We start from the raw sequence: 21,468 nt of genomic DNA, 5'->3' as shown, positions 1-21,468 counted from the left end.
TGTCCTAGAGCTGCTTCCCTGCTATAGGCAAAACTATGATTCTTTCCTCAATCCCAAATATAAACGGCCCTCCCTCTTTTTCTTTCCTTTTTTTTTTCTTTTTGTTGTTGTTTAAAGAACATAGTATATGATCCATGCATTTCTTCCTAAAGTAAGAGTGCAAGCATTTCACTTGCATTTCCCATTAAATGAGACATATAAAGGACACTGACTTGATGCTGAGAAGGAAAGGGGCTGATGGTGGCTGAACTGACTGGATACATAGCCTTTTGCCTTAAACAGAGTGCACTGCTCAGTGCTTAGTGTTAGATTTATGGAATGGCTCCTCTCCCAGCATCGTCCCTGCTTTATACAATTTGGTGCTTTGTTGCTATCGAAACGGCATTACTTTCTAAGCCATTGTGATTGTGAAGGGGGAGGAGGCTGTGGCGGGCAGGGGTGGTGGTAGTAGTGAATGACACAGATTTACCAGATGACATGTAGCGGACCTCTGCATCAGCCAAGAGGAATTAAGCTTTGTCACTCCCCACTGGGACTACCTTTCTCCTGGTATGTGCGCAAGGAATTCATATGCTGCTGCTGCTGCAGCCACCAGAGCAGAGCCCTGAGTACACTTTGCCACAGAAAGCAGTGAGCAAGAATGATAGCTGTCTCTTTTAAATGCCGTTGTCAGATTCTAAGGCGACTTACTAAAGGTATCGTGCTTTCCTTGTTATTCCCTCAGTGAGTCTGTTGCAGTATTCTATAAACACAGTTTAATGGTTTTTACTTTCAAATATGACTGCCTTTACAATTTATTGTCAGGCAACAAAGAACTCAGTGAAATATGTATAGATACATATGTAGAGGTAGACTCGGCTTTGCTTTCTGTCCTTACATCCTGGTTGTGTTTGTGCTGAAATCATGAAAGCAGCTTGTGTGATTTTTTTTTTTTTTTTTTTTTTTTAATGACTTCATTCTTTGCTGAAAAGAGAATGTGTTTGGGTCCGGTGCTGAAGTTATTGTGGGAAACCGTCATTTTGCATGCTGATTAACTGGTCAAGAGAAGTCAAGTGTGTGTTACTGTCCTTTCTGTGATACATATACTAAATGCAGCTGGCAGATTCAGGACTCGCATAGCTGGTGGATCCACAGAATAATTGTTTGTTCTATTAATTTCCAACATCTTTTTCCCTGGACAGCTTTTTCCCTGGACAGCTTTAATTTCTTTATGTGTTAGAATTGCATGTCCAGAAAAGTATGTCATTCCAAATACTTTGGTCCTATGTAATATTAGAAGTTTATTTGCAAGTAAAAATCTGCTCGGAATCTTATCAAAAATTAATAGCTTCAGATTGTCACTCTTAGAACTCTAAAATGGTAATTAAATTTCTCTGTAATATTTAAGGCATTATTGTATTTGAACCATTCTGGATGTGCCGTCTCATTTACTTTGTGAGCATTCTATTGAAAAGTTAGTAAATGGATGCCTTAAAATCTTGTCTTGTGTCCATATAGATATGTGAGCTCTCTTGCCTTATTTCCTTTAGATAGAACCTTCCTTAGAGAAAATTTATTATTTAAAAAAACTTCATTCTGAGTAAATGTATTTCATTGCAAATGCCTTTCTTTTTCAGCCTGTAATATAGAGTACTGTTGAGTAATTAATTCATGGATATAATTATGTTCTAGAAGCTCCGAACCTATAAATATGTTAATGGATGCTATTTCTATCAGTTTAGCTTGACATATCAGAGTTCTTTGATCACCAGCAGTGCAGCTAAAAATGCAATTAATATTTTATTTGGCAGAAGAATGAACACAAAGCAAATAGTGAGAAATAGATCTTGAGTCAATAACAGGAAAGAGAATAAATACTATAGACCAACTTCCCGAATGCATTTGCAAGTTGTTTGGATAGCAGAGTGAGTCCTTTAAAAGGTACTTTGGGGGAAATATGGGGAAGATTATCCATTTTAAATTAGGCTGTTAGCCCGAGGCTGTAAATTCTGTTTTGACTTTATCCTCTACAATTGGTACAAAGGTACAATTTCTGTTTGTAAATCATGACTAAGAGACTATCCTTTCTGTTACGGTTTTAGCTAAGACTTTTAAAGACAGGCCTCTTATTCTGAAAAGTTCTTTTCAGACCTAATTTTGGCATTTACTTATCTTGATGTTGAGAATTTAATGCTCTTCTTACATCATAAACATGAAACAATCATTATTTTCTATTTATCTATATCAGTTCTTTTATAAGTCCTACATACTAGGAAGAGAGTGAACCCAAGCAATTTATACTTCTTACAAATATTTTTTACTTTCCCAGTTTTCTGAATTTTATGGAATCATTGATCTCCTGCATTGAAAGGAGATTTAAGTGTTTGTTAATATAGTTGCTAAAAATCTAGATAATTGAGGAAAGTATCGGTACCTGCTTTGGAGTTGCTACCTGACACTTTTTTCCAAAATCTTTATATCTGCTCTATTTGGTATTTAACTTAAGACTGCCAGTTGATCATTAAAATAAAATCTCTATGCAGAATCAATTTTGCCATAATTGGGCTCTTCTTCGTGTTTGACTGGCTGTCCAAATACTTACAATAATGCGCCTGAGTAACACGGTACCTTGCCTTGCCACCTGCTCCAGTCTTGTCCAACAAAGTTCAAGTTCCACCATGCTGCTTGTTCCAAAGTGGATTCATTGAGTTCTAGCACCCTACCCATACTTGTGGTGCTGTTTTCTTAAGCTGTAATAATAAAACCAGGAAACATATGTAATTACAATATTAAAATGACCTTTCTTTTAGGGTCAGGAGTGTTCTTGGGGACAGGGGTGGATGTACACTTGAAGTTTCTTGTCCCATTCTCCCTATTCACACAACTCCCACATCCTCACCCTCAATTCCCAAGCATACATATTTCTTTATACCTATTGAGGGCCCCATCTAACACTCACTCTTCCAGACATTTAGCACAAGGCCTTACACTTAGTAGGCACTTCGAAACTGTTTGTTAAAATGAATTGGATTTGTCTAGTTGAAAGTAATAGGGCCTTTGAATCTTCTGTGAGCTCCTAGGAAGTGCTTTGAGAGCTTTATTAGACCTCTTTTGGCTAAAACCTTACCCAGATCTTAGCAGGGGGAAGTTTGCTTCATGACTCCAAAACTACTTTGCTATTTGTGGTTGATATCACCCACAAGAAAAAGCAATATGACAATTGCGATTTCTTCTTAGTTTTCTTAAGGAGAAAATGATGGAATGAAAGGGAAACAATTTTCTACAAACACTCACATTGTTGATATTTTTACTTGATTCTTACATTCTACATATATCTAATATATATTTAACAAATATCGATTAAGTACCTACCGTGTGCCTGACACTGACCTTTTTGCACTTAGAATTCTGGGCTGGTGTAAGAAGCATTTTTAAAATCAATATGTTATTGAACAATAAATATTTTTTCTTTAGGTCAGATGTAATTTTAAAAGATGTATAAACCATATATTTCTAGACAAGTCCTTGGATCATGCCACATAGACACTGACCCACAGTATTATAGTAGAATATATTTCAGGTGAACTTAGCACTTCTCTGACTTGGGAATTGAGTCATTTTCTTATTAACGTTTCAAGCTGCTATTTCAATCATTTTGCCTTATCAGGTACCTACCAATGTAGAACAAGAGCAAGAAAATAACCTTTACCCAAAAGGCCCATGCCTGCCATTATGAGAGGACCTTTGGTTCACGGAAACACCAAGCACCGTCAAAAGCATTCCCTTTCCCATCTACTATTGAAATCTAAAGAAGCAATGCTGTTCTTCTTTTCTTCCTCCAGAATGAGAGTCTACCGATTACCTAACCTTAGAGCCAAATCCCAAAATAACATTTTCTGAGGTTTCCAGAGACATCTGACAATAGGATTTTCTGGAGCAGGTAAATCTAGGCTTCTTGGCACCTGCCTTCACAGCTGTTTACCTGGGACAGCCCTGGTTTCTCAGCTAGGGGCTACCATACCTCAGGAGAAGGGAGTATGTTCTCAGAGAAGTGGAGATATTTTCATGGCTCCTGTAGACTTTGTTCTTTTTCTCTTGTCATGATTGTGTGATTACTCTTCCTTGAGACAGGTTGGCCTCATATGCAGAGAATCACTTTCTGTGGTGATACTGGGTGTGACTCTGCTGCTTGCTCAGGTGCTGCCGTTTCCAGCTCAGAGATCTGAACTTTGGTGCTCCACTGGCAATGGCATTTTTCTTTCACAAGCTTCACTCTGCCTACCAACGCCAACATCAGCCAATTAATATTTACTGACATTCCACAGGGAGCACAGCTCTGGGCACCTTTCATTGTTTTGCTGCCACCCACCCTCTCTCTCTATCTTCTCTCTACTGGCTCAAAGCTCACGTTGGAAATATCTGCCTTCACTTTAGTATAGACTTCAACATTGTTTATCATAGCTGGCCTAAGTGTCATTTTATTTTCTACTTATCTTCACTTTCTCTCTCTTCCCAAATACACATATGGCCTAAAATAGAATTAACTCTCCCTGTCCCTTTCCCACTAACAAACTATAAGCAGCCCCGTTGACCTTCATCCCAATGTGGTGTCTGAGTGAGACATCTGTGGCTGGCAGGGAACTGCTCCCTGCTGTGCATTCTATTTTCTTTCACCCTCCCTCTGTTTTTCCTGATTTCTCCTCCCAACCTCAGTATCTTTTCTCCTTTTCTGCTGCCTGGACGTGGATGGGTATTGCTCTCCACTGGCACTGAGCAAGATTAAGAGGCTGGGTTGTGATCACACTTACACTCATTTTTTTCAGTCATTGTTCCCTACATTTGCCCCAGTCATGGAATCATTACGCTTGAAAGGGAAGGTCAGACATTCATCTAGGACTTGTTTCCAGAGAGAACTGAAACTCAGCCATCCCAGACAACCAGCAAACTTATTCTCAATTCTCTCCAACAAGAACAGTTTTAAAGTTTGTCTGATAAACTTTTAATGGATTATTCAGGTGACGTATAAATCCCTTTAAACTCTGACACTCATCCTGTGTTTAAAAGTTCTTCTATTTAGAAACTAATTTCCTAAGTGTAATCTTAATTAAAGAAACACATTTAAATGTTTTGTCTTAATGGAAGAGGAAAAATATTTCCCATCTTTTCTCATCTGCAGAATCTTTTAATCCAAGGAATTCTGAATCCACCACAGAGCTCAGTATCAGTGTTCTGAACATGATGGCTCCTTTGCTGATGGCCTTGGATTTTCAGTTCTGGTTGCTCTGCTCTTTCCCATCTGTCTGTGTCTAGCCTTGTGGCTCCTTCAGCAGTCTTCTCTAATGGTTCCTCATCCACTCTGTGATATGATTCAGAATTGATAATCATCTGGGTTGAGAATGCTCTCTCTGCTGGATCTCATTTCTCCTGTCTCCCCATCCTCATCCCTTCTGCTAACCCTCATTGGCCTCCTCTGTCAGATCCTGCCATCTGGAACAACTTAACTGTATCCTCCACCTCATTAACTTTCCACCCTTTTCCAAATCTCACCTACAAACATGTTCTTTCTCCTTTGCCTCCACCCCTTCATTTCATATCATCACAGCTAGTGCATTTAACATATTTATCTTTCTAGCCTATCAACTTTTAAAAATAATATGCACTTACTAGATATTTCACAAAGTTAAGTCTGCCTTGTTTTATTGGAGTGTCATCTGTTGCTAGGGCATGGGGCATATTTCTCTCATAAATAGAGAGATGCCACTTAAACAGGAGAGTGCTGCATCTGGGTCCCAGGCAGGTCTTGTTCTCGCACAAGTTCTGCTCATGGTCAGGATTGTGATGGATTTCTTGCTGTGCTTCTAGTCCACTGCTTTGAGGGGGTTTACATTGAACAGTGACTTGGACCACTTTACTCTCCAGTGGACTGAAGCTTTTCTTTTATGTAACTGGTTAGACTTATCATAACAGCACATTTATTTCTCCCCTGTCTTCCAAATGGGAATTGGTTGTTAGAGTACTTTACCTCCTTCCAGGAGGTACCCATCCTCCAGAGGGAATGTTTGGCTATGCCTCATATGACTCCCTATGAACAAGAAGGAGTCTATACCCTTCTTATAAGATTATGGCAGATTAGGAAGAAATATCTGGTTCGTTACTAGGAAAAGGAAGGCCAATGTAGGATAGGCATTCTAATCTATTAACTTATATACTTTTGGGAAATGTTTAGGAGGAAGAATGGAAATAAGGATAGCTAATGTTTATTGAGCACTTACTTTCTGCCAGGTACTTTTCTAAACATTTTACATGTACTAACTCATTTAAATCTTGCAATACTATCATCATTATCCCTGCCATACAGATGAAAAAGAAGAGGTTCAGAGAAGTTAAGGATCATTCCTAAGATCACAAAGTTTGGAGGACAGGAGGAACCGCAATGTTTCATTTTTGCCATTGTTTTTTCTATTCTAGAAAGGGATAGAAACCACAGACCTGCCCATCTAGAATAATAAAGAGAAATCGACCAACTCAACACCTCACTAATCTCTCAGCATTCCTTATGGTAGGGGAAGTAGAATAGACTTAGAAATCAGAAGATGTGTCAGCCTTTCCTAGCTTTCCTGTTTTTACTTGTGTGGCAAAAACAAACAAAAAAACTCAATTTCCCGCACTAAATCTCAGTTTCTTAATCTGTAAATTAAAAATTACTTGTGAAAACTGTTTTATACTCATGTTAGCTATAACAAAATGATTTAATTTTCTACTACAGTTGATTTATTTGAAATTTTTATCTTAGTAAATTCACGTTATTCTGGCAAAAAATATAATCTGATAACTTCCCACTATTTGAGAGGAGGCAAAATACTATTTTCTAGGAATAGACAAGCAGTCAGTGTTTGGATCCCAACTTTTTCTCTCTTTTAGTTTCTTACCATTATTTTGCCCATATACATGAGAATTATGTTAAATTTAAAATTAGTAACTGCTGCTTTATTAAATATACAGAAGAAAATATTTACAGATTTTTAAAACAATTATTTAAGTTTCAGTATCGCATATATCCAAAAGAAAAATGCACCCAGATATTTATTACATGTAGCTCCTTAAAGGATGTTACTGCACCCTTCAAACCAAGGAAACTTTGACCTTGCCATTACAAAAAGCAATAAAAACAGTGGTCTTGGATGTCTCAGTCAGTGATGACTACCTAAATTCAGACAAAGCTTGGGGTATTAGAAAATGAAAAAGAACTTCTTACTAATAATTCCAACTAGATTATTAAATAGCTGAATATATGAAGAATACAATAAGTTACATTTGTACTAAGGAAATTTCTATTCATTTTCAAAACAGATATATTAGGAGAAAAGGTAAAACTAAATATCACTAAGGATATGTTGTCATCATAATAATGGAAACCAATGGAAGGAAACAAATTGGTTTACAAATTATTATTATGCTTTTTAATAAGTTGAAGTTATACTATATGTGTAATACATACTTTGTCTTACATCTTCTTGCTAATATTCTGCCTATTTGTGCACATTAGCACATACTTGTCGTAGGAAACTGTTACTGTCTCTGTAGTATTTCCTTATGTGGATTATATATCTCTAGTTTGTTTCCCAGTTTTCAGTCTAATACGTGATACTGTATTGTCTTTAAAGAATTTATTTTGTGCTTTACATTGTTGCTTTCATGTATCTTCACTTTCAAGTCTTCTGATACATATTTTCTGAGAAATGTGTTTAGGATAGACATCCCACACATTTTTCCCAAGGCTTTCTTAAGCTAATAGATGTGGCAGAGAGAAAAACAGTGAGAGAAACAGCATTTGGATACCATAATATCCAAAAACCAAAGCAAAGATGAGAGAAGGAAAGGCGAGAAGCAGCCTTTCTGTTTTGTAAGTGGGTCATTGCTGACCTTTGAGAGAACAGTTTTCACAGAGTATTGATGTCCAAACCAGATTATAAGGACTCTCTGCATTAAAGGCAACAAGGGCAGACCACTCTTCTAAGACGGTCTGAAGGTGAAGGTTAGGCTATAGATGGGCAGCAGCCTGTGGGGGTGGAGGGTGGGGCCAAAGGAGATAAGGAAGCCTATTATAGGCTGGGAGAAATCTGAGCATTTTTTTAAAGGATAGAACCAGTAGGGAGGCAAAATTTCAAGATGGAAACTAGAAGAGGGATGAACTCTAGAACCAGGCAAGACAGGGTGAATGTGAGACCAGGATACAGATGGTAGCCAGCTAGGGTGAGCAAGAGGGACACTCCTGTCACAGAGACAAGAAAGCGTAGGAAGAAAGACTTTGAGGTGGGCATTAAGGAAATTAATCAAACTTGACTTTCTTAGTAAATCAGAAGATGACTCTAAAATCTCCTATTTTTATGAGCACCCAGTCCAGGGGTTTCTAAATTTTTCTCTGCATTGGAATTACCTTGTGACCTTAAGAAAATAGTGTTGCCTGGATTCAACCCCAGAGATTGTGATTTAATTGCCTGGAAGTGTGGCCTCTTCTTTGGAATTTTAACACATTCCCCAGGTGACTTTACTGTGTTAGCTGAGTTTGGGAGCCATGGACCTCATCTATTGGCAGCTTCATAGAGATGCCACAATTAGACATGTTTCAACCAGAGACAGCCCAGGAATTTTACTCAGCTGCTGGAAGGGAGAAGCTGAGCAGATATAAGGGCGATGTAACTGCTATAGCCTTCCTGTGACTTTGAGGGCAGAGCCTGTCTGAAAATGGTAGTGGATCCAAAAGATAAAGAGACACCATATCTGAGTGTCATCACTTCAGCCTCTGGTCAAGAACTACCTTAAGGGAGCTCTCCCCTAGACTTCTTCAATTAAGTTACCCATTAAATGTCTTTAACACCTAAGCCTATTAAAGCCAGGTCTTTCTGTTATTTGCAATCAAAAGAGGCCTGATACAGGATATAGCGCATTTGTGTGTAGACATTTTGGTGAGAGTTTTGAAGACATGGTTTAAAAATGACAGTTGACTCAACCATTTGCTGAGTCCACTCCTGAGTTGCTCGCATTCCACAGAACTGTTTGAACACCCCTGCAGATCTGAGCCTGCAGCCCTGTGTGAAGTTATGAGTGCCACTGCTAACGTAGGATTTCCAGTGGATATTTTGTTAAGTCCTCGACTCTGCCCTCCTTGGCAGTCCACATCAGCATAGACTGGAAGGAATGTTCCATGGGGATGGAAATTAATATTATAATTTTCATGTGATTTTTCTGTCCTTACTATTTAGGGAGCTAAGGGCTAACTGATTTTTCCCTTCCTTCTCCCTTTATGCAGAAGGTTTTTGTATGGAGAGAATAGTTGAAAGGCAGGGTTTTAAAGTTTTCTGCTGATATAAGGTACAATGTTCTGAGCATCTCCAGTCTTCTCATTGCTCTCTCTTCTCTTCTGTTACTTTTCTTCTTCCAATGCTAATGGACATAGATCTACTTATGCAAAGGATAAGTAAGGTGCAGAAAGTCTGTTGCCCTAGCCCACAATGAAGAGTAGACTTCATTGGTTGAAGTCTTCTATGGAGCCAATTGTTGAATGTTAAAGAATTTTTTGAACTAGCTTTTAAACACAATTATTTAAAATTATATAAATTTTCATTGATATTGATATTAAAAACAGAGGTAATGAATACTAACAGTTCATCACTTTCTAATCGTTACTATATTTTATGTTCTATGCTCTCGAAGTCTACTGTGTCTATGTGGGAGAGCTACTCTATAATGGTGTGCCACACATCTCTTAGCAACTCCACATTCAATGACATCAAGTTGGTAGATTGAAATTGGCCATAGTGGGAGTATTTACACCAGAGAAATTGGTGAATGCTATAAATCAGAGCATGCCCTTACCCCTGACAAAGCAGCTTGTTAAACATTTACCAGCACACCACTGAATAGGTACTCCTGCTCTGTGTATTCATAAACCTGTGTAGATGGCTTTCATTATGCTTTCTAAATTTGATGATAATTCTATGTTTATCTGTATACAACCATCAGACTATGAATTCCTTGAAAATTAGTATCCATGCTTTACTTATCATTATGTCACTGGCAAGTACGAAGTATTTGTTGCAAAGAAAATACCCAATAAGTATCTGTTGAATGGATAATGTTAATATTTATTTATTTGTTGAGACAGAGTCTCAGCACCGGCTAATTTTTTGTATTTTGGCCAGGCTGGTCTCAAACTCCTGATCTCAAGTGATCTGCCCGCCTTGACCTTCCAAAGTGCTGGGATTACAGGCATGAGCCACCATGCCCAGCCGAATGATGTTAATTTTTAAAGATCTCCTCGCTTAACCAATCCCACACATTTGTTTTGGGCTTGGAGTGTTTCAGATAATGACTTTCCTTTTCATCAGAGTTCTTGATTTTTCACATCACACGAAGAAAGAAAGTTCCAGGAATATTCTGAGGATCTTTTTATTGTTTGCTTATTTGTTTATATTGAGACAGGGTCTCTCTGTTGCCCAGGCTGGAGTGCAGTGGTGCAATCTTGGCTTACAGAAGCCTCAGCCTCCCAGGCCCAAGCAATCCTCCCGTCTTGGCAGCCTCCCCACCACTGCCCCCACTCCCAAGTAGCTAAGACCCCACCACACTGGTATTCTTCTTCTTCTTCTTTTTTCAATTTTTATTTTTATTTTTTTGGTAGTGATGAGGTCTCCCTGTGTCCCTATGTTTACCCAGGCTGATCTTGAACTCCTGGACTCAGGCTATCCTCCCACCTTGGCCTCCCAAGGTGCTGAGATTACATGCATGAGCTACTCCTGCACTCGGCCTTTTCTGAGGATCTTTAGTATCCTCTAACATCTGCTGATTTCCCAATTTCCCTTTTAACTAGAGGGGTGTTCCGTACCTTCCTCCTTTCCCTCCTCCTCCCAAAGCCTGCTCAAGGCTGTCTGGAGGAAAATACTGGCAGGGGACCAGAAACAGCACCAGGCAGCTGGAGGCTGAAGGACAAACTATTGTTAAATTCTGCATGACAGAATTCCCAATTGAATTCAATCTGGGGAGTATCTAGGACCCCACAGAGTTTCTGATTGAATTGAGTCTTTCCTAATCTATAAAGCTAGGTGACTTCATACAGATCAAAAATGAATTTCATTTATTGCCTTTGTTTTTCTAAATGGTTTGTTGATAAATTTGGTTTACAAGCTATGAAGACTTAGAAAGTATCAGACTAAAGATAGTTTCCAAGACTGATTAATTCCTTGTGATATTTTATATAGATGATATTTATTTGTTTATTTTAAATGTATGTCTTCCAAATGTTAAAATCTATATCAGGATTAGTGACTCAAGGCACACTGACAACAAACTTTTGCCTCAGCTACATCCCAAATATCAGCATAAGTAAAAAGTGTAGTTCTAAAAATAGGAGAAAAGGGTATCAAGAAACATGAGATTTTCAGAAATGTCTGGAAGATGGAAAGTGGATAAACCAAGCAGACATTACAATCCAGAGCAAATACAAGAAAAGTAGAGGGAGGAGCCACACTTCCTGGCCATGGAACCACAGACAGGCTTCAAACTTGGGTTGTTTTTGCAAAGCAGGCAGAGGAAGGAGACAGAGAACAAGATGATTTTTTGAAGGATGGAACAGCTGAGAAAATTGAACACCTCCTTCACCTTCATCACCTTCCCTATCGTTCCCTAATCTAAAATTAGAAAGCCAATCTCTTAAGAAATTCATGGATCTGTAGTGATGACCCCCCAAGAAAGCCCTCCCCATTTTGATGTGGAGTTGAGGAGTAGCCTAGTGTACCGCCTGCTCGTCCTGCTGCCTGTCCCCCACCCGAGGCCTTGGGTGAAGTCTGCCAGTGATGCTGCCCTGTTATCCTGGGGAAAAAGTGGTTAAGAAAACATAGTGCTATAACTCACACCAGCTACTTGTCTTAGGCAACCTAGTTCTTTATTAATAAATGTAAACTGATAACTTTTAGGGGTCATTGACATTTTTTGGACTAACAACTGACCTGAAGAAAGAAAAGGTGATTCAAGAACAAAAGAGAGATTTTTAAAAATTCTAATGAGTGGCCTCAGAAGCATTTTAGTAAATATTGCATTCAAGAAGGTATCACACAAAACATGACCAGCTATATGACAAGGGAGCAAAAGAGAAATATACAGAATTCACAGAATATAAAAAACTGTGACTGCTAAAGTTAATATTCACTAAAAGAAACAGTTGACAAAGTTAAGGCAAATAGTTGAAAAACATAGGTACATAGAAGATCAATTGGATCGATACAACATCAACCTAAAAATAATTTGGAGAACAGAGGAGAAAAAGGGAAAGAAATTATAATGGAAATGATTGGTGTAAATTCTCCAAATTCAAACATGTTTTCAGATTGAAAGGGCCCTTTGAGCTCTAAGCAAAATTACTAAACAAAGACATAAGCGAATCCTCTTCCAGGACATCATGGAAAGAGAGACGATCCTAAGAACTTCTCAAGAGAAATAAAAATAGGTTTCCTATAAAGGAATTAGAATCAACTTTGTGTCAGATTTTTATCAATACCAGATTTTTTAAAAAGCTTTCAATATTTGAGAATAAATGCTTCAAACCTAAAAATGTCTATCAAGGGTGAGCATAAAATAAATACATTTTTAGGTATGCAATGATTCAGAAAATATAAATCTAACACATGCTTTCAGAAAAAAAATGACTGGAGATTATACTTAAGCAAAAATGTAAATAGAAGTAATCTAGGAAAGAGGAAAGCGTTAAAGTCCTGAAGCTGTGGATCTAATTTAAGAGTGCAGTGGAATGATATCCCAGAATGGCAGTTATATAGTAGAGTACAGTCAATGCAAATGAGAACCAATCGTCAGAGTCAAGGCGGAAGGCCTGATGAAGAATGTGGATTTCTTAATGATGACTAATTAATCATAATATGATAGAATTTTAATAATGTATACAATTAATGATAAAGTAAAGATATAATGTTTTCTTTTGTCAACAAGAAAAAGAAAGGCAAATAGAAATCCTAAGGGGGACAAAAGTTGGACAAGAAGGTAAAAATCCAAATATGAAGCAATGTAAAATGTGTCATGTTTTTGAAAAACTTTTGGCAAATGAACTTGACCTTTATACTTGAAAGATTCTCTATTGAGTAGCACAGATTTAGGAGTATAGAATGCATCTCCTGCTTTAGGGATTTCATCACATTATTTGATTCTCCAATGAAAAATATGTACATAATCATCATTTTATAATTGTTATTCATATTTAAAATTTTACATTATATCTGTACAGAGAAAGCACAAAACTCAGTTATAACTAGGAAAGGGACATAAATGTTATTAACATAAATTTTTATAATATAAAGATAGTTACATACCTGACTAGCTTTATGTTTGTGGAGGAAAGACAAGTGCAGGGAAGTATAGGGCTAACTGCGTTAACGTACATAGAATATGTTGTAAAATACCATGTGAAGTTGACATGGTAAGAAAAAAAGACTACAATTAAAAAGACTGACAGTATGAAAAGTTGGCCTAGATATAAGCAATTGGAGCTTTCATATACTGCTCATAGAAGTATAATTTGATACTACTACTTTTGGAAAACTGGTAGTATCTGCAACAGAACGTATGCATATCATATGGTCCAGCAGTCCCACTCCTAGTTTTATACCTAACAGAAATACGTGCTACATGACTCAAAAGACTTGTACAAGAATGGTCCTAGCAGCACTGTTTGTAATAGCACAAAACTGGAAACAACCCAAATATCGCTTAACAGTAGAATGGACAAATACATGTGGTAATTATTGGCATACTACGCACCACTCTGCCATGCAATAAAATGGATGATTGTCACAAACATAATGTTGAGTCAAAGAAGCTAAACAGGAAAAATGTATATGATGTCATTTATGACAGGGCTCAAAACCATTCCAAATCTCTCTATGAGGGTAGAAGTCAGGATAGTGGTTAACTTCAGGGAGGACATGCACACTTACGGGGATACCAGAGCTGTGCTTTTTCGTATTCTAAGTTGTGATTATATGGGTATGTTCACTTTCGGAAAACTTATCTTGTTGTTCGTTTTTGAATTGTGTGCTTTTCTTTGTGTATGCTGTATTGTAATAAAAAGTTTATTTTGGCTGGGTGTGTTAGCTCACACTTATAATCTCAGCATTTTGGGAGGCTGCAATGGGGCGATTGCTTGAGAACAGGAGTTCAGGACGAGCCCAGGCAACATGGCAAGACCTTGTCTCTACACAAAATTACAAAATTAGCCAGATGTAATGGTGCGTGCCAGCTACCTGGGAGACTGAGGTGGAAGGTTCTCTTCACCCAGGGAGGTCGAGACTACACTGGTGAGCAGTGATCGCCCTACTGTACTGTAGCCTGGGTGACACAGCAAGACCCTGTCTAAAAAGAAAAAGGAAAAAGAAAAGAAAAGAAAAGAAAACCTAGTAAGCCAAGAAATTGCAACATTTATTTTGGCATTTTCAGAAGTTTGGAAACTGAAGCAGTAAAAAGAAAAAAAAAAAAATCCTATTGAGGAAGGGGAATGAGGGAGAGAAAGAATGCAGGAAGAAAACTTTTACTTTTTATTTTTTACTCTCCTATACCATTAACATTAAAAAGAAAAAAACAAAACAATTAAAAGTAATATTAACATTACTAATAACAATAGCTACCATTTATTTCATGCTTATCATAACTGAGATACTAAACTGGGTATATTATGTAACAATGTCAATTAAATGTTCATACCTTACATTCCTCACCACAATTATTAAGGTGAAATTTATTAACCCAGCTTAATGATAAGGAAGCTAAACATCAAGATACCCAATTATAATATAAAAGACACAAAATATTATTTAGGAAGAAAATTTTTCAGCAACCCAGAATATGTTTCTTGTTATATTAAGGCACATTTTAGTTCTCTAGCATTTGAGGGTTAGGCAGGGGAAGCTCTTACTGTGATGGTAAATCTCATTGCCCATTAGTGAACCTGGAGAGATAATCATACCTGGCAACAAATTCTAGAAGGAATATATACTATGAATGTTTATCTAATGTATGTTAGAGACTATAATTATGGTATGGCAAAAAGATGAAGTTATTTTTAAAACTCTTTCTTTGTTGACTCACTACAAAGCCAAGGACACAATATGACGTCATAATGCAGGGATGTAATCTCTTCAGGAAATGCAGGTAGTAGAGTCTGAGCATATTGATTTTTGGAGCTCTAGCTCAGCGTTTCCCAACCTTTGTTCTTCATAAAACTAACTCTGCTAAATGTTAATAGTTACTCCATCAGAAATGGGTTCGAGTTAAATTATCTTGGAAATGCAAAAAAAAATATGTAATCTCCCTTTTGTAGATTCAAAACCGTATTAGCATATTAAAGACCCTTAGAAGTTTGGTAGAAAATAAATCCCATAATTTTATTTAACTCAGTATTTTCCCAATTTATTTGGTGATAGGACCTTTCTTCAAGTAGCGCTAACACTGCAGAAACCAGACTTTGGAAAGCATTCATTTATCTCAACACAGGTTGGAGCATAGATGCACCAGCCATTCTTAGATCCTTAGACAGTGGCTTTCAAATGCAAGTTGTTTCAAGTGCACACTTGGCAGGTGCAAAGGGAAAATGTCTCAATGAATTTTGAGAATTGCCTCCTGTGCCAGTATTCTCTGGTATTGTTTACAAAATTAGACACACATACTTTAAAGTTCAGATGCGTGGAAGGCAAAGTTTTCACTTTGTTACAAAAATTTAGGAGCCTAACAAGTTCTTTCCTAAACAGAGTCTCCCCACTCACTTCTGCAAAGAAATAAACTACAGACATGTCTGTAGTTGAATCGGACTCCTTCACCCACCCCACACATACCTCCAAAGTGCAGAGATGTCTGCATTTTGAATCTATCAAATCATTTCAAGTCAATTCTATCAAACCATTAAGCTCTATGTCGTGAAGCAAAAAGAGATGATTTGAACTCATAACATTTAAAAGGCAGCTATTACTGATTGGCCCCCCAGATGGTGAAAGAGGCAGATGACCTTCATACACTCTACTTTTGAATACAGCTTCTTCCTGGGAAGCCTGAAGCCTGGCAAGTTAAATTCTCTACACAATGTACCTTCCACCCCTATAGATGAATAAGTAAACTTTTGGGAAGAGGTTCAGTTTTTCATTTATACATTAGAGAATGTTCACAAAATATAAGCATTTTATCATTATTGTATCTATGCTAAGCTCTTTATGACAATAATCAATACAACTTCAAAACAAAACAATGGCATAAAGGATGATAGTCATCTTTCAATTTGGTAGAGCTTGTGGGCATAATTCCAATTGATCTCAGAACATTATCAAGTTGCTGTGATAAAGGTTAATGAGAAAGGGGATGCTATACCATTTAGAATTAGAATTTGATCTGTCAAACAAGCATTCTTATCCAAACTGATTCTGACAGTAGTATTATGGCACACCCTTTGAAAAAGCATTGATAGCCTGGGCTTTAATCCAAGATTGTACAGCTTGACTCATAGATGGTTCCTGTTTATGGAATCAAAGGCAGAAAAGATCAATGAACACGACAAAATGTCTAACGTCATCTCAGTGAGATAAGGAAGGGTAGAGCAGTAATCAACAGTGGAAAACTAGCTTCTTAATGCAAGAGATTAGATTGAGTGGTTCAGGCTTACCATTGCTTTGTTTTTATGAAAAGAAACAGGATAGAATATCAAGTATTCTGGTAGGAAGAGGTTATTTTCATGAGATCTTTTTCAACATTTAGGTAAGCAATAGAAATTTTTTAAAGTGGTTCTTATCGAATCCTAGGAAGGGACGGGCTTGTGTACCACAAAATATGGAAAATGCATCATGAAGTAAGTCACCCAGTCATCCAAAGGAAGGTGTGCTTCTATGCTTCCCTTTGGAGAAATTGTATAATATGAACAAGAATCTTGACTCAACAGCTGTTAGCAGAAATTGATGGGTGCTGACAAGTTGATGGGTGCAGCACAGCAACATGGCACAAGTATACATATGTAACAAACCTGCACGTTATGCACATGTACCCTACAACTTAAAGTATAATAGTAATAAAAAATAAAAAATAAAATAAAAAAATAAAGTCCCCTTTTTTGCCCTCAAGGGAATATGATACTATGAAAAGATGTGAGGTTAAACAGTTTAGGCGTGATTTCCACCATACTGTGTTTGACTTGTATAGACTTTTGACGGCCAGGGCTGTAGAATGGGGAAGTGGAGAGAGAAACTTGAGAGGAAGGAGAGGAAAGCAGCAGAATTTTTAACTACAGCAGGCAATGAACTGGGAAAATAACAAGGGGGCAGTCAGGATTCGTAGATATTAGCCACAGTTAGAGGGAAAACCTCTCTAGAAGGGCATTTTGAATGGAGTAAATATCAGTCTTTCTCAATCTGGGTTCCTCATCTGAACCGCAGAACACTGAAAATGCTTTGATTGATTATTTTCTTAATTCTTCCAAGGTTGGTACACAGTTAATATCATTCTACATGCACAGGAGTATGGATACTTTAGAATAATAGGGCTCCATTCTTTCACTCATCCCAGAGTGGGAATGGCTACAGTGTTACGTGTGAGAAGGAAAAGACCTTTGTTCTATATAAATCATTTCTGGCCAAAACTTTACCATTCCAAATGGTATACAGTGAAATCTTGAAATGATTATATTAAGTGCCAAAGACTTTTCTGGATGAGTTAATCATTTGGCTTAAAATGTCTTAAGGATAGAGATGGAAAGAAGAATGGGTTGATAACTATAAAGATAGAATACTGGCCATTGTACAGGCTTGAGATGATACTACAGTAATGCTAAATGTAAAACTAGACAAAAACTCAGAAAAATATTTGCTTGAGGAAAAGAAAAATGTATAATTTATCTGATTTTTCCTGTAACTCCAGGGAAATTTTAGACAATACCAAGGGTAAAATATGTGTTACATGGTGTTTAATATTCATATGGAAGCCCTCTGAGGTTTTGAAAAAGATTATGCTAAATTCTCTAGACAGGACTTCCCCCACGTCAAATTGAAAATAGTAGTAAGTATGGTGTGTGGTTTTTTTTTTTTTCCCTATCTCCCCCCACCCCCAATTTTTTTTTTTTTTTTTTTTTTTTTTTTTGAGACCTCTTCTCAAGCTTTCGTTTTCGTACAATCGTGCTTTCAGAACCAGCTTTCTGTTGTTTGATGGAAGTAGTCCCTTTCTTGAAAAATTAACTCCTAGGGATTTTGATTGTTTCGGTCCTCCAAAGACTTGGCCTTTTTCACTGGAAACTTCAGATGGCTTAAACCTCCCAAGGAAGAACTGTACACTCTTCAGCCAGTCGATATTCAGCATAGGAAGCTCTTCCTGGAATTTCTCAAATTGGCAATGGAAATTGCTTCCTAATCTGAAGGACAGTTCTACTTTCAGATTACTGTACAGGAGCCATTTTTTTCAAGTACTTCTGAATTTCTAGGTGTATCACAGCTGGAAACTTCAGCATGTTTCTGTCGTTTCCAGGAAAGCCATTATTTATCTGTATATTATGCTTTTATTTTCCTAAAATGGTAACATTCATTCCAACTTCAATATTTATGTGTTCAGAGTATAACTATATCCTAGAGAGATAAGATGATATATTTGTATAATATATATTTGTATACATGTAATACATATGTATACATATATACAGAAATATATACACACATATAAACATATGCACACAAATTTCTTGGATGCTCTGCATAAACAGCCACTACTCTAATGAGCATAGCCCATGTCCTATTCCTCTCAGTATCCTCAATACCTAGCACATAGCAGGCAATCAATAATATAAATATAAATATCTAAATAAAAGCAAATTGACAAACTAATAACTTTGCCTTCTTTTCAAACATCACTTCATACAGCAAAAATATGTTATGTGCTGCCATATGAAACAGTGGGCTGAAAATGGTTTATGAGAAATGTGTATGTGAAATTTGCTTTGTAAAATTTTGTGCAATTATTAGGTAGTCTTATGGTTTCATGAAATATAAATGTTTAAAATGTTGTAATTATACAATACAAATCTTGTTTAACAGACCTTGATTAATAGTAACTAATTGATACTTTGTTATTAGCTGATGGATAAGTTCTTGATTTAAATATCAATTAGAGAATAATTCATTAATTTAATCATTTTTCCTCAGTGCCTCAAACAGCATTGGATGTTTACCCATGACATAAGAAAAATCTGATAAGTATTCTAGTACAAAGATACAGTCATTCATTTGAACATGTAGATGCATTATTACAATAAGAGATATGATATTGATTTTGATATTTAATATTTACCTATTCTTTTAGGGTATGAATTTTATAGACCATTTTAATAGCCAAATTAAGGTTTGAAGATAGTCAAAAATTCTGATGTGAACACAATATTGATTATTACTTCAGAGACAGCTAACAGTTCACCAGAGAATAGTTGGGCTGAGGCCGTCACATTTTATGCGTTTAGGCATCAACATGAGAATCATAGAAAACAATAGATACTTTAGTTTTTCTCTCTAAAGAAGCATGAACATTGATTTATTTTGATGCTGTCTTGGTACAGCAAATAGAATCATTTTAATAGAAAAACAACCCTTTGTTTATTTTGTGTGTTGAACCTGTGTGTTAACTCTATGCGTTTTGGGAGTTTATACTATATAAGACCATTTTTGTGGTCTAAAAGCAAGGTAGAACTCCTTTTTCTTTTCCACTAAAGAGAGTTTACAAGAGAATTGCATGGCAGCAACTCACCAAGAGTTAATAGTTATTGAGTCATCAGTGAGTATATGGTACAAAACTGGGCCCTTCAAGAAATATATCTTCAAAATGTCCATGTTTAGAAAACATACAAAATGCACTGTCAGAATGAACAGCAATTTTAAATGTAAAAGAATTGTTCTGTTAGATTGTGTACATATAGAGGTTATATTAAATTGGAATCAATACAGAGACTGGTGCATATGTTGTTTTTTAGGAGCTTATAAAATGGAAACACATTAATATTCACATCGTGAAGGATTATGTGACACTGTATTAATGCATGTGGAAATGTAACTTTTAAGTATTTTATTATGAAACAAATAGAGCAAAGTTGTTTGCAAAAAGGAATGCATAACGAGAGCTTCATTTATGCATTCACAAATATTTATTGAGCACCTATGTATGAAATAAAACTCTGGGTGGTGGGGGTTTACACAGCAGCAAATAAAATGGGCCTTGTCTCTGCATCCCTGGAGCTTCACTTCTGATGGCAGAGTAAAACAATAAATATTCAAATAAATGCACACTCAGTGTTACGCAGAAAGTTAACATGGGGTCTGGGGTTACAGAGTGAGGGGGAAAGTGCTATTTGAAATGAAGTAGTCAGGAACAGCCTCTGATTAGATGATACTTGAGCCAAGACGTGAAAGCCACATGACTATCTGGGGTAGAGTATTCTACACAGAGAGAAGAGCAAGTACAAAAGCCATGCAGCAGGAATGAGCTTGGCATGTAAGGATCATCACGGGGGACAGTATTGCTAGAGCAGGGTAAGCAAGGCAAGGAGTTCAGGAGCTGCTTTTTATTTTTATCCTTTTATGTTTTTCTTTTTGTTGTTGTTGCTGTTTTTGAGACAAGATCTCACTGTGTTGCTGACACTGGAGTGCAGTGGCATGATCACGGCTCACTGAAGCCTCGACTTCCCAGGCTCAAGCAATCCTCCCCACTCAGCCTCCCAGGTAGTTGGGACCACAGGTACATGCCACCACACCTGGCTATTTTATTTTATTTTATCTTATTTTTAGAGACAGGATCTCCCTGTGTTGCCCAGGTCTCAAACTCCTGGGCTGAAACAGTCCTCCTGCCTTGGCCTCCCAAAATGCTGGGATTACAGGCATGAGGCACCATGCCTGGCCAGGAGCTGCTTTTTAGCCGAAGGATTTTTCTTTTTTTCTTTTTTTCTTTTTTTCTTTTTTGAGATGGAGTCTCACTCTGTCACCCAGGCTGAAGTGCAGTGTAGTGATCTTGGCTCACTACAAGCTCCGCCTCCCACGTTCACACCATTCTCCTGCCTCAGCTAGATGAAGGATTTTAAGTTGGTTGCTTATCATATCCACATGCAGTCATGCCCCCAAAAGGATGCTCCCAAAAGGAATGGATTAAAAGAATACAAGACTACAATTTTAATTACTACCATACTTTACTTACTAGGCATTTCTTCACATTTACAAGGATTTTTTCTAGCTGCAAAGAGAGTCCTCATCCCAGACCTATGGTTAGCGTAGGTTGCATTAAGTTCTCAAAGTAATTTGCTAATTAATAGTGGCAAGAATCTTGTGTATTATTTGTATCATTCTTATTGATTTCTTTTGTCTTTATTTTTCAGAGGTTTTTTTGCATTAACAAGTCAGTTGTATAAATATTCTTATATGTTTGTGTTTATTA

At 37.0% G+C, this 21,468-nt stretch overlaps 1 protein-coding gene across 3 annotated transcripts in view; it reads left to right on the top strand.

Annotated features, from left to right (window-relative positions):
* Nucleotides 1–294: 294 nt before the first annotated feature.
* The window catches only part of GRIP1 (glutamate receptor interacting protein 1), a 328,912-nt gene continuing 307,738 nt past the window's right edge, over nt 295–21,468 (top strand). For all 3 annotated transcript variants that reach the window (XM_011976577.1, XM_011976576.1, XM_011976575.1), the window contains exon 1: nt 295–695. In XM_011976577.1, coding sequence (XP_011831967.1) covers nt 641–695 — 55 coding nt within the window. In that variant the 5' untranslated portion in view covers nt 295–640. The remainder of the gene's footprint in view (nt 696–21,468) is intronic.

Source organism: Mandrillus leucophaeus, unplaced genomic scaffold (assembly GCF_000951045.1).
Source record: "Mandrillus leucophaeus isolate KB7577 unplaced genomic scaffold, Mleu.le_1.0 Scaffold169, whole genome shotgun sequence".
Lineage (NCBI taxonomy): Eukaryota > Metazoa > Chordata > Mammalia > Primates > Cercopithecidae > Mandrillus > Mandrillus leucophaeus.
The sequence above is the reverse complement of the archived record's forward strand: the minus strand, read 5'-3'. Positions and strand labels throughout refer to the sequence as shown.